The sequence below is a fragment of the Emydura macquarii genome, unplaced genomic scaffold (assembly GCF_026122565.2).
Source record: "Emydura macquarii macquarii isolate MOO-44397 ecotype Brisbane River unplaced genomic scaffold, CSIRO-AGI_Emac_v2 contig_2417, whole genome shotgun sequence".
NCBI classification, from domain to species: Eukaryota; Metazoa; Chordata; order Testudines; family Chelidae; genus Emydura; species Emydura macquarii.
This window is the reverse complement of record NW_027132554.1, coordinates 2,930,849-2,944,788: the sequence shown is the minus strand read 5'-3', so window position 1 is coordinate 2,944,788 and position 13,940 is coordinate 2,930,849. Positions and strand designations below refer to the sequence as shown.

At 45.4% G+C, this 13,940-nt stretch overlaps 1 protein-coding gene across 3 annotated transcripts in view; it reads right to left on the bottom strand.

The window, feature by feature from the left end:
• The window catches only part of PNPLA7 (patatin like phospholipase domain containing 7), a 242,711-nt gene that overhangs the window by 64,738 nt on the left and 164,033 nt on the right, over nucleotides 1-13,940 (bottom strand). For all 3 annotated transcript variants that reach the window (XM_067561557.1, XM_067561556.1, XM_067561558.1), the window contains 2 exons: nucleotides 12,379-12,547; nucleotides 11,570-11,752 (listed from right to left, as the gene is read on the bottom strand). In XM_067561557.1, the coding sequence (XP_067417658.1) occupies nucleotides 11,570-11,752; nucleotides 12,379-12,547 (352 nt within the window). The remainder of the gene's footprint in view (nucleotides 1-11,569; nucleotides 11,753-12,378; nucleotides 12,548-13,940) is intronic.

Below are 13,940 nucleotides of genomic sequence, written 5' to 3'. Positions count from 1 at the left end.
CCCTATTCTTCTGCCTCATCAGCTCCCCTCCATTTCTTTTCATCTGAAAATCTCTCCCCTCCCAGGCCTGTATCTTTTAATTCCTTTTTTCTCCTCTGCCATTTATTACTTAACTCTGGCAAGCACCTTCCATGCTATCGGCATTGAAGACATTACCCAAATTGAAGTGCTTTAATTTTATGGCAAGCACAGTGCAGCTGGGATACTGAAAACCTCACTTATCAGTTATGTAAACCTCACTCATCTGAATCAAGGTCCTATGCCCAAAATGATCCTATTTCAGAAAATAAAGGGACTAATAAATAGTGGAGTTCAGATAGTGGGGGGATCCTGCTCGCTGGCTAGAAAGTTACCTGGCAGCAGGTTGCCCAGGGAGAAGGGGACTCAGACCCTAGACCCAAGGAAGGTCTGGATACACTGAAAAGAAGGAAGCAGAGGAGAGGCACCCTTAGTCTCCCTGGTCTTCACCCCCATTGGTAATAGTGAAAAATAGCCACCACGCTAACCTGATTTATCCAGACCTCCAATGATCTAGTGCTTTGGGTGTGCTTTGAGACCTTTGGATAACCAGGATTGTACATTATTGCCTTAGCAGCAGGCTAGTTCATAACAGTTTTTCAATCTCTGACACTCCCACTACAAATGTTTCAGTGATCACATTAAGTGTCCCAATTAATGGCAACGCGTTGCTCCCTGTGAGTGCCTTCGCCAGCTGTTTGTTTTCTCTGTCTCTTTCATCTTCTCCTCCCTCTGCCCTGTCTTCCTCTGGACATAGTTTCTTTCCATGTCTCCCCCCAAATCCCAGGAGGCTTAAGATAAAGATAAAAGTTTTAAAATATTTTGCATATAACAAGACAAATCCCTTTTACATCAGACTTCTCACTCTACCAACCTTGCAATTCTCGCTACCACATCATGGAATTTAAACAAATGGATGAAAGAATATGTGCCCCTATACAGTTAACAAAAATAATAATATATAGAAATCAGGGGGAATTAAGGACATGCAATATTCCCTTTTGATGCTCTAATCAATGTGACATTGCAAAGTCTAGCTGGAACTGCCACAGTAGGGAACAATGATAAAAAAACATTCATTTAAGGACAAACATGTCAGACAGGTGGGTAGGAATTTATAAATCTCCTCTTCAGCACCTGCTCAGTCGAAGAACATCCATGACATAGCAAAAAACATGGCTGGCAGCTGAATATAAATTCCAATAGAACATACTGCAAACTAGGCCAAATGCTTCTTTGTTTTTTCACTGCACTTCAGTGTATCAATGCTTGGAAATATAAAGTTAGCTATTCCACGACCAGTTGAGCAGAACAGCAGAGAGCAGAGCTGGCCTGAAATCATCAATAACTATTATTTTACAAATATAAATTTTCTTTATTTGAAATCTACTATTAATATGTACAGAATGGTTATAGTAACACTAAAGATTTCCAAAGCCATGAAAAGCCATAGGGAAATAGTGTGTGTGTTTATTTATTACTGGATTGTTATCTAAATATTTTCCTTAAAGACCTTTTTCTGTATCTAAATATCTGATTAAATTGACTATAGATATGAATGTGAGCAACTATATATGAAAGAGAAATCACCAACGCTTGCTTCAGCTTTGAAATGGACTTTTTCTGGATTTGACTAAATAATAACAACAGTATCTTTATAGAATCTCAGAAGATTGGGGTTGGAAGGGACCTCAGGAGGTCATCTAGTCTAACCCCCTGAGCAAAGCAGGACCAAACCCCAACTAAATCATCCCAGCCAAGGCTTTATCAAGCCGAGCCTTAAAAATCTCTAAGGATGGAGATTCCACCACCTCCCTCGGTAACCTATTCCAGTGCTTTACTAATGTCCTAGAGAAAAAGTTTTTCCTAATGTCCAACCTAGACTCCCCACCACTGCAACTTGAGACCATTTCTCCTTGTTCTGTCATCTGCCACCACTGAGAACAGCCTTGCGCCATCCTCCCTGGAACCCCCTTTCATGAAGTTAAAGGCTGCTATCAAATCTCCCCTCATTCTTCTCTTCTGCAGATTAAACAAGCCTAGTTCCCTCTCCTCGTAAGACGTGCTCCAGCCCCCTAAATCATTGTCGTTGCCCTCTGCTGGACTCTCCAATTTGTCCATGTCCTTTCTGTAGTGGGGGCCAAAACTGGACACTACCCCAGATGTGGCCTCACCAATGCCGAATAGAGGGGAATAATCACTTCCCTCCATCTGCTGGCAATGCTCCTACTAATGCAGCCCAATATGCCATTAGCCTTCTTGACAATAAGGGCACACTGCTGACTCATATCCAGTTTCTTGTCCACTGTAACCCCCAGGTCCTTTTCTGCAGAACTGCTGCCTAGCCAGTCGGTCCCCAGTCTGTAGCAGTGCATGGGATTCTTCCATCCTAAGTACAGGATTCTGCACTTGTTGAATCTCATCAGATATTTTTGGCCCAATCCTCCAGTTTGTCTAGGTCATTCTGTATCCTGTATCCCTATCCTCCAGGGTATCTACTCACCATGTATCTCATGTGGTTGGTTTACTAGACTTATTCAGCTCTCAATATTTCAGGACAAAACAAACCTAAGTTATCAGACAACTCCAAATGTAAAATCTTTCACAGAAGAAATGGTTACTTGCCCGGTGCAGGAACTGTGGTTCTTCGAGATGTGTCTCCCTATGGGTGCTCCCCTCTAGATGTGCTAGTGCCCCCTGTGCCTTTGATTGGAGATTTCTCATAGCAGTGTCTGAGTCACCCACACATGCGTGCTGGTCAGTCGTGTGCTCTCTGCTATTGCTATATAGCACTGTGCAGGCGAACCGTCCTCAGTTCTTTCTCTACCGCAAAGCTCCACAGTAGAGAACTCTGAAGCAGAGGGGAAGGAGGGTGGGTAGTGGAGCACCTCTGGGGGGACACATCTGGAAGAACCACAGTTACTGCAGAAGATGAGTAACCATTTGTTCTTCTTGGAGCAGTGTCCCTACGGGTGCTTCATTCTAGGTGACTCCTGAGCAGTTTCCTGGCGGGGGAGACTTCGGAGCTGAGTCCAGTACCAAAGGAAGATCAGTCAAGCTGAACACAGTATCAGCTGCAGAGTTGTGAGTTAGAGCAGCAGTGTCCAGTTAACGTATGACCAGACAACTAGTAGCGGCCTTACATATTTCAATAACGGGCACGTTCTTGAGGAATGTCGCATACGTGAAAATGGACTTAATAGAATGAGGTGTTTTGAATATTGCAAGACTTGACGCAAGAATTAATGCAGGCTGATATCCACTTGGAAAGTCTCATTTGAGATTGCACATCCTTTTGATCTATCGGCCAGTGAGACAAAACTTGTGGGACTTTCTGAAGGAATTTGTCCTATCCAGATACAAGGCCAGAGCTCTCCTGAGTTCAAGGGTGTGTAGCACTGCCTCCTGGTTATCTAGATGCAGTTTGGGGTGGAAGATAGTCAGGTGAATGGGTTGTTAATATGAAACTTGGGAGAAACTGAGTAAAAATTTTGGGTGGGGTCGCAATGTGACCTTGTCCTTAAAAAATACTGGGAAAGGGGGACATGCTATCAGGGCTCCTATCTTCCCAACTTGACGTGATGGCTATTAGGTATGCTGTCTTCATTGCTAAATGGAGCAGTGAGCAGCTAGCAATCAGTTCAAATGGTGGTCTTGTGAGGCATTTAAGGACTAGACTGAGGTCCTAAACAGGAGTAGGACACTGGACTGGTGTGCAGAGGTTTCCATGTCCCCTGAGGAATCTTGCTGTGGGGTTGGACGGGCAAAGATGGAATAACCCTCTATTGGGGCATCAAAAGCTGTGATGGCTGCCAGGTGGACTCTCATGGAGCTCACAGAGAGTCCCAAGCTTTTTAGAGAGTTAGGATGTAGTCCAGTATATCCACAGTGATGCGGTCATCGGTGGCATATATCTGTGGTCACACCAACAGACAGCCTTGTCTATTTTTGAGGGTATGTGCAGTGAGTGGACTGTTCCCTGCTGTGTAATAGTACTCTTTTTATGTCCTCTGAGCAGGCTGCCTCTAATGCCATGAACCACTGACCATGCTTTGAGACGAAGCACTGCAAGATTGGGGTGAAGGATCTTCTCACTTTCCTGGGAGAGGAGATGAGGAGCAACATGGATAGTGATCGGAGAGCGAACGGCCAGCTGAATCAGGTAAGAAACCACATTTGCCTGGGCCAGATCAGAACTAAGATGACTCTGGCTTTGTTTTTCTTTATGAGCATAACTTTGGCTATTAGGGGAGTCGGTGGGAATATGTACAGGAGAGCTGACAAAAAATGAAGGTGAAAAGCACCCCCTCTAGCAAGACTGGATACATTTCTTGTTTAATTCTAAGATGAACAAGTCTATCAGAGAAGTGCCCCATTGACGGAATATGTGGTGTAATATGCTGAGGTCTATTTCTCACTTGTGATCTTGGAAGAAGTGCTGGATGATTACATCCATGGTCACATTCTGAAGACCTGGGAGATAGGCCATTGTGAAGATGACCCAGTTGCATATGCACCAATTGCAAGCTTCACAGCCTCGGTGCAGAGAGAGGGGAATCTCGCTCTGCCGTGGCAACTGATATAAAATGTGCCTGATATATTATTCGTCATGAGCTGTATGTGTTTGCCACTGATTAGTGGCAGAAATTGGAGACAGGTATCTGACCACTTTGAGTTCCAGGAGGTAGATGTGGCCTCTTGCGACATCCACTTGCCCTGGGCCGTGTGAGTGTCTCAATGCACTCCCCATCTTAGTAGAAAAGTTTGCGTCGTTATGACAACTGTGAGATGAAGATGTGCAAATGGGCCTCCTGTGCACACGTTGTGATGGTCTTTCCACCAGATGAGGGGTTGTTTTATACAGGTGTGAGACAGGGTGCTGGCTGAGAACTGAAGGTTGAGCCAGCCCTCTGCCCCTGGAGCCCTAATCAAAGGAGGAGTGGAGCCAACTGAGCAAGCCCACGGGGACGGGCTAACAGGAAGCAGCTGTTACGCTCATTAGACTGGCCCTGTAAAGGCTCACAAGAAGTAGGTCAAGGGGGGTGGGATCACCAGAGGGTCACAGCAGGGAGGTCGCAGGAGCAGTAGGAGGAAGGAAGGGGTGAGTGGTCAGGGAAACTGCCCTGAGTGAGGGGCGGAGACTGTGCCTGTCAATAGTCAGTGGTGGGAAAAGCCTGTGAACAAAGGGCACTCATGGGAGCACAAAGCTGTGATCTGCGCGTGGTGTGTGGTGCAAAGGACATGAGCAGCAGAGGGGGCCAGTGAGAATCTGCTACAAGGGGGGAATGGAAAGAAGCATATTTAAACTGTGTGTTTGGTGAATAAAGCATTCTGAGCCTTCTTGAAGGCAGAGCGTTCGAAGCCTTGCACGTTCTGTGACAAAGGTGCTGGTGCCATGTGCTCCAATAACTGAACACAGTTCTTAACCAGAGTCTGGGGGCTGAGCTGAGTGGTGTTGGCTATGTTGAAAAGGGCCACAAACCTGCGCAGAGTAAGGTAGGCTCTCGCTGTTACTGAATCAAGATGTGCGCCTGTGAACTCTAAGTTTTGCCCAAGGGTCAAAATGGATTTTTGGATGTTCAGTTGCAGGCCCAATTCAAGGAAGAGATCTATAGCCACAGAAGTTGCCCAAGACATCAGTTCCAGGGAGTGGCCTTTCAGTAGCCAATCGTCCAGGTAAGAGAATTCTAAGATACTTTTCCTGTGGAGCTGCATTACTACTACCGACATGACTCTCGAGAAGATCCTCAGGGCAGATGACAGACTGAAGGGAACCACTCGGTATTGAAAGTGGTCCTGGTCAACAGTGAAACGTAGCAATCATATGTGAGATGGGAGAGAATCAGCCGCCTCACAGGTACCTCACTGGAGAGCAGATGGTGTCTGAGTGACTGAAGACACTGATGACCTCAATTTTTTATTGATGTAGATTCTCTACCTGGTGATCCAGAGACAGGGTCCTTTGAGGACTTATGAGAGGAGTCTTGTGTCTTCCTATGAGATGACCTGGAGGCATGGGGCTCTGATACTGTGGAGGCAGCAGATTTGCTTGGAGGCAGTGTACAGAGAGCGTCCCTTGGCCTGGATCAGAAGCCAGGTGTAGAGAGCTCTCCATCATGAGGAGACAAAGTTTTATCTCCTTGATTTTTCTGGCTCTTGATTTCAGCACCAGACAGACGTAGCTCTTTTGGGTAATGTACGATTCTCCATGGCAACAGTTGCAGCGGGTGTGCCTGTCGCCTCCAGGCACAAGAGACAACTTTTGAAGCTGGGCGAACCAGGCATAACCTCCCAGTGAACAAGAACTACTAGCTAGTACCCATCTACTATAATACATATGAGAGAAAAAGAAATGTTTAAAACAAGGAAGCTTAAACTAATACCACTACTTACTAACTAACTAGACTAATGCCAAGAGCTACTATGACTAACTATTAGAATAAGAAACGAGGACAAGTTGAGGAAATCTCAGTGGGGACAACAGCCAGAGCTCCGTCTAAGACTGAGCCAGTTAAGAAGGAACAGGCTGGTTTGCCCACACAGTGCTATATAACAATGGCTTGAGGAACAAGGCGTGAGACGAACAGATGCTCCTATGAGAAATTGCTGATCAAAGGCGCAGGGGTGCTAGCAAACCTAGAGTGGAGCACCTGTAGGGACACTAGTGTAAGAAGAACAGAAGCTTTCACTGATGCATCAAAACTTCCCCTCCCACCCAGAATAGAAGAACTCAGGCACCTGATAAAAACGTGAAGAGAAGCCGGAGGTGCATCTGTTTTACAGAAAAATGAGCAATTGGAAGGTCCTGCCAAACACCTTCAACTCTGGGCTGATGAGCCAACAAAACAGCTATCTACTAATTAATTACTGAGCTTAGTACGATTCTTGAGTTTCTTCCTGAAGAGAAACTGCAGCAAACAAGATGTAAACAAAAGCAAATGATGCCTCCATAAACTGCATTTACAGTTCATAAGCCAAAAGACGGGGAAGGCAGAAAAATGGTAGATATGGAGAGCAATAACCACAGTCACGATGTTACTATGATATTAAGAGTCTGGGCTTTAATGCAAGCAATGATTTTAATGCCAGTCCTGTAAACAGTCACACTTGCACACTTGGTACTGACTTCATGTAGGAGGGAAGGATCACAGGAATATTGTGACTGATATCCGATGGGTGGGTTGTCTCCTGGAAGATCAGGAGGCAGATCAAAGCTATTCATATTGCAGGTGTCAAAGACCCACTCACAAACCCCACCCAGAAGGCTGTAATTTACACAGCTAAAAATAATGAATATTCTTTTTTAAAATATAAGCACACTGAAGTCTGCACATTTGTTTCCCTCTAAGAATGTTTACATTTTCACTTTCATGATGACCAATGCAGGTCACATTGGGCCACAGATAGTGCATAGGCATAAGTGAAGATAACTAATTTACAAGCAAAAGCCAAACAGTTCTCTTCATTGATATGTTTCCCAATACCTTACCATCATGATGCAACTAGGAACAGACCCAGGTGGACCTACAAGAAAATCTGGAAGGCCTCTCACAAGACCCATCCAAGCAGCAACAGATGAGGGGGACTATTCCTTAATCTGTGGATCTGAATCCTGTACTGCGCAGCAGAGATCCATATAAAAGAGGTCAATCAAAGTCATGTACTCTGCCGGGTGAACAGGTACCAGAATAGACAACAGTTTATCCACCAAGAGCTAGAGCCTGCTCAAGGATTTCAGATCCACAACTGCTCTGAAGCCTCTGGATTTTTGTGAGTCTATGAAAAAAGTAAATTCCACAGAAAAATATGGATGGGGGAACATGCTCTATGGCCCTGATGTTCAGAAGATGCTACATGGCTCTTAGCATGATTGCAATGTCTGGGTGATCCTTTGACCTTGTAGCTTGCAAGTATCTTGTCAGAGGAAGGGTGCTAAAGAAAATTAAAGGTTGTAACCCTAGATGATTGCCTCAAGCGCTCATTTGTCCATTATGGGGTTCTCCTCATTCCAGTTGGAAGGAGGAGTCACACAACAGTACAAGAGCGCTGTTTTCTGGCACCAAACAGTCATCATGAAGCTAAAGGGCGATGAGCCTGAGCTCTTATGTTGAGAGAAGTAACTACTTGCCTTGGATATCCGCAGTCCCGATTCTGAACCAGAGAGGATGATAATCTACTGCACAGGTGGCCATGCAGTGAGTCCAGTACCACAGGGCATCGATGGGTGCAGATCCTACTAACAAAGCCACTAATGAAGTCTTTGTGATGAGCATATATTCTTTTAGACTTTGAGGGTGACAAGGCAATAGTTGCTTTGAAAAACACAATGATTAGGATACTTGAAGAGAGACAGCTGATGCCTGACAGTTGCATCCTATCACTCCTTGGATTTTCTTGCCCATAATATCTGCTTTTCCTTCAAAGAGATGTCCTCCTCTTCAGCATGTATAGTCTCAGACTAGTACCATGCCTCTTTGGTAGGCTGAATTCTTCTTGGGAACCATGACAACCAGCAGAATCTGGAACATCGTTTCTGATTATACATCAAGATTTGTTCAGTGGCTTCCACTTTGCTTTAATTACACTTATCTCCACTATGTTGCAAAGAACACTGCTGCGTCTTCGGAGCTTTGAGAAAAACACCTGCCTGTAGGTAGCACAATCTCCTTCCATCCTGTCTGGAAACCACGAGCTTTCATGACCTTTTGGTCAAAGTCTGCAATGTATCATGGGAAAGGGATCTTCCCTGGACTTCTCAAATTTGCCAAGATAAGGGACAGAAGCTGTCCATCTTTGAAGGAAGAGGAGGAGGAACAGTGAGGGCAGTTATCTTCTTCATAGACTCAGGGTCTGGAGAAGAGAAGTGATATTAGGACTTATTTCAGAGTGGGCGCAGCAGACAGAGTCTGACAGATTCTTAAGGGCCTGCACACAACATGGGAAATCAGTGTCTGTCAGTAGCAAATGGCAAGGAAGGGCTGGATGTCTCTAATGAAATCCTAGACTGCTGTCCCTGTGATGTCATAAATCAGTCAAACTCTGGTGTAATCTTAACACCTGAAAAGCCACGAATAGACAACATGGGCTGAGTTATCCGCCAGCTGACATTAGGGTGGTTGCATTTTGCACTGTGCAGGATTAGGAATTTCCCTCACTCACTGCCCATGGCCTCTCTCCTCAGAGCAGGGGGACTTGGTCACTCACTAAGTCAGATGTTTGGTCATCCCTTGCACTCACAGTGCTTGGGGTACAGAAGGGACGTGGACTCCCAATGCCCTGTAGGAAAGGGACATTTCAGAAGGAGCAGAGAGCCCCTTTCCTTTCTAGCCTAGGGAGATCTTCTTCCTTAGCCACCACATTAAGCTACCCAGTGGGACCAAGTGTGTGGGAGGGGGGGGGTCTCTGCTATGGGGCAGGAGCAAATTAGAAATGTGCCTTACTTAGATCTGACCACACAAGTGGAAACTCATTGCCACTAAAGTAATAAAGATGCAGAAGGAAAGGAGGAGAACTCTTTCTACCATATTCCCTACCTCTGGACTGGATTCTCTGGACAGAAATCCATGGGGGGGTCTAAAGACCCCTGATGGGAAGAGTTTCCATCTGGCTCCAGACCCAGCAGAGGAGAGAGCACCCTCCCATATATAAAGAGTTGGCAAGGCGTGCTGCTGGAGGGAAGACAATTCTCATGAGTACCATTACAAAAAGGAAGAGGGTGTGTGTTTGAAAGAGAGACCGAGAAAGGGAAGATCCAAAGGACATGAAGGCACAAACATCTCATCCCTCCTTCCTAGTCACGGCTGATGGATTATGCCAGGTCTCACATACACAAGAGAGCCTTCGGACCGAAAGAGAATTGGCTTTGCCTGTGTCACTAACAAAATTACTAAACAAACTGAGCAGGATTTTAATTTTCTTTTAGATGTAATAAACAGTGTAGCTCACAAACCAGTTTCCTCCAACATTTCAAAACAAACCAATGTTAAAGGATGTTAGCCTCTCTGGTATTTAAAGAGGGGACCTAAGGTCAACAAATAATCTAAAGGAAAGGCTTGCCAGCCAAACATAAGGCAATAATAATACTTTTCACTGTCACATTTTTCATCTATAAACAGGGACACTGAGGCGAAGAGGATAAGGCCAAAATGTTAGGCACATAACCCAAATGTAAGTACTAAAGAGAAGTGGGCTAATTGTTAAAGTTGCAGAGCACCAAGAGCTCCCAGTGAAATCAATAGGATAGAACTGATCCCTAAATAAAAAACTACACTAGAACACGAACGCGCGCACGCACACGCAGCAGTTTATCCACTTTAAGGGCAAACCTGCCTGCAAAATAAGTCACTCTTCCCTACAACTTCAAGTAGGCAGAATCCCATGATATACAACCAAGCTGACAAACTTCACATTGATGTCATTTACAACTGTTCTGACATTTTGTTACAAAACCTGGAGGCTGGGGGAATTTGTAAGAGAAACAGCTACTAAGCCTTCACTGCATTAAGATGACCACCAGTTTTGATTGGCTGTTTAACAAGGCTCCTTCTTCCACTGAGCTGAGAACGTGCGATTGCAATGCATGACAAGATGTACTGTGCAACTTCTTCCGAAAGACGAAGTCATGACATTCCTCCCTCCTCCCACACATCTCCCTAAAAAACTGAAGAATCCCAGAATGAACAGGAAGGAAAATACCAAATGTTGAACTCAACCTCAAAAGAAAATGCAACTAGTTGCAACTAACCAGCAGAAAGCCTCATTTTTGTATTCCACAAAGAAGTCAGTCAATTTATGCAGGATTTCAGCCTGCTTGGCTCTCCACACCCTCTCCTCAAGCACTGAGACCCTTCTGATAACACTAAGCGCTTGCAACAGGGTGTGCTGACTTTGGAGTTAACACAGCACCCTGTCACTCTATATTAATTGGGACACAACTGGAAGTCAGGTAGTTGGCAGAAGACACCTGTTAACTGAATGGAGATACAGCTGAGGGGCTAATTGGAGGGAAGTACCCCCAGCAGCAAGGACTATATAAGCAGGCAGGATGGTAGTGCTGGGGAAGAAGAGGGAGCCTGAAGGAAGGCTGAAGCAGGCAGGACTAGATGCTGCTAGTATGGTTCCCTTCCCTATAAGCAAGCAGGGAGGGCTGGCCATGGACTGTAAATAGATGTAAATAGCAGTAGGCTCTGGTCTGCTGGAAACATACAAGAAAACATAGTGGTGAAGGAGACCTGTGGAGGGTGTGCTCTGTGATTAAGGCATGAAAGGACTCTCTGGGGCACCATCCCGTGACAGGGCTACATAACAGCCATACACATTCATCGGCTCCAAGAGATTGAAGCCCCTACATATATCCTTCAGTCCCTATAGCCGCTGCAAACCAAGGATCTCTACGACGAATTAGGTCCTTGATTAATGAAGACAATATGTTGTACTACCCTTCCCACTGCAGGTCACAGTATGATGCACTGACATCGCCCCAGTTACCTTTAATGAACAGTAAAGGTGGTGCTGGTACTGACATTGCTGGCAGAAGGCAGGTGTCCCTTACCAGCTTGGGCAAGCTCCTCCGGGAGAAGACTCGACGGGGACAGCGGAGGTGCAGATGAGCTGAGCACCAGCTCCTCATGTTGAGCCACTCCACAGTTCGGCAAGGGAGGGGCCCGTCCTCTTTATGGAGCAGGATGAGCTGCTTCTGGGCTCGGACAGCTGTGTTCTCCAGCATCCTTTCCAGCTGAAGCACATTACACACACACACAATCAGTTATCCACTGCTACAGGGCCACTCTGACAGAGTACAGTGTTATATGTTTTACAGAGTGCTACCGATGGGAGCATTCCCCAAACTCCCAGGAGTTCAAAAACGTCCAGTGCTTAGACCCCCATCGACCCTAGGAACATGTTTCTGAATACACTCTCCCGGTTTTTGCTGGAGTCGTCTCACAGGTCAAACTGGCTTTGGTAACATCAGCACTCAGAAGCCAAAACTAATGGGACATAAAGCAGCTCTCAGCCGCTCATAACACGGGAATTCCTGCTTTGAGAGAGTTCAGTCTCTGGCTGCAGTATTTAGAGGAAAACCAGCTTTACAAGTTTTATAAGAGCAGTCTGGTATTACGCCTGAAGCAGCGTTAAATAGGTTAAAACCTACATTAAATGCCACAGGTGGGAGGTAAATTCTGGTTTTTAAAATGATAATACACATTTCTCAGAAGTTTGATTGCATTATTTTATGTCCAAGGTGTATCAAACCCAGGAAAATGGAAAACCAGAAAAAAAGGCAGATTTATCCCCTCAGTTACACAATGGGTTGTTTTGCCATTTTGTCCCCACCCTCAGATGAAAGGAGAGATTCCGCACCTCTCCAGCAGTGGGTTCCTGTTCTCCCAGCCCTACTATTAAGATGCAGTCCGCCTGTCGGATACAGCGCTGTGTCCAAGGAGTAAGGGTGCTGTCAGACTGGTACAGGACAATACGGTGAATATCCTCCTGCTGCCCCAGCCAGCTAGAGAGCCTGTACTCATGGATACTGGAGGACAAAAACAAATAACACGATTACCATACATTCACAGCAAGAAGAATTAAGCCAGATTGGAGAACTGAGCCTAGAAAGGAAATGTGGGAGTCTGTAAACAGAAGCTGGGGTCACCCAAACTTTTTTTAAATATGGGACATAACTAAGGACTGAAATCTAACCTAGCTATAATGTTTTTTGTTTTTTTTTTAAATATAAACACTGTCTTCCTAATCATGGGTGCAGGAAATCTGTTCCCCCACCCACTGCACCACTGCTAGAATCCCAGCTGCTCAGCTCCACTGTCATCTTGGCATGGGAAAAACCAATCTGGAAAAAAACTGAATCCAAAACAAACCTTCCTGAATCCTCCAAGTTAAACTTGACACACTCTTCACATATGAACAACAACATAACAGCCGCCATACTGGGTCAGACCAATGGTCCATCTAGCCCATTATCCTGTCTTTTGACAGTGGTCAATGCCAGGTGCTTCAAAGCGAATGAACAAAACAGGCAACCAATAAGTGATCCATATGGTCACCCATTCCCAGCTTCTGACAAACAGCAATCCTTGCCTGTCCTGACTAATAACCATTGATGGACCTATTCTCCATGCATTTATCTACTTCTTTTTTGAACCTCATTATAGTGTTGGCCTTCACAACATCCTCTGGCAAGAGTTCCACGGGTTGACTGTGCGTGGTATGAAGAAATACTTCCTTTTGTTCATTTTAAACCTGCGGCCTATTAATGTCATTTCATTTCAAGAAATTCATTCCCTTTAGTGCTCCCACACAGCCAAAGCACTTTCCCTGCAGCCCTTCTCTCCTCTAGGCTACCTCTAAGGATGCTTTTGGTGAAGCTGAACCGTAACCATTGTCCAAATCTAGCAGTGCATGTTCCTGGGTCTGTAATGTTCTCTGGGGTGCACAGCCCCAGAGTATGCACACTTCGAATGCAATGCCACCAGTGACGCTCTGTTCTGCAACTGGATCTTCAAGAAGTGGGGGAGGAAGATTGGCAGGATTAATAGGGCTCTGGGAGGAGGTGCAAGCCAGAGCCCTAGTAGAGAGAAGGACAGACAGGAACATTTATAAATCAGCATCGACACAACTTCCAAAGCCTTCTGGATCTGGCCACACCCATAACAAATCCCGGATGCTAAGCTGCTCTGTAGCCATCATAGGCTTTGCAAACAAGCGGCACTGTTCTGAAGCTTCACTCTTGTAAACTAGCAGGTACTGCCATTTTCAGGAATCCTGCTCTCAAAACCAAGACTGGGCTAGTAGGTCCAGGTGTAATGAGCCTTTACCAACGTTATTATTTTAGAATCAGAGAAGTCCTGGGTTCTATACTCCCAAGCAGGCGGGCTGGATAAGAACATTGACAACCACTACACAACACT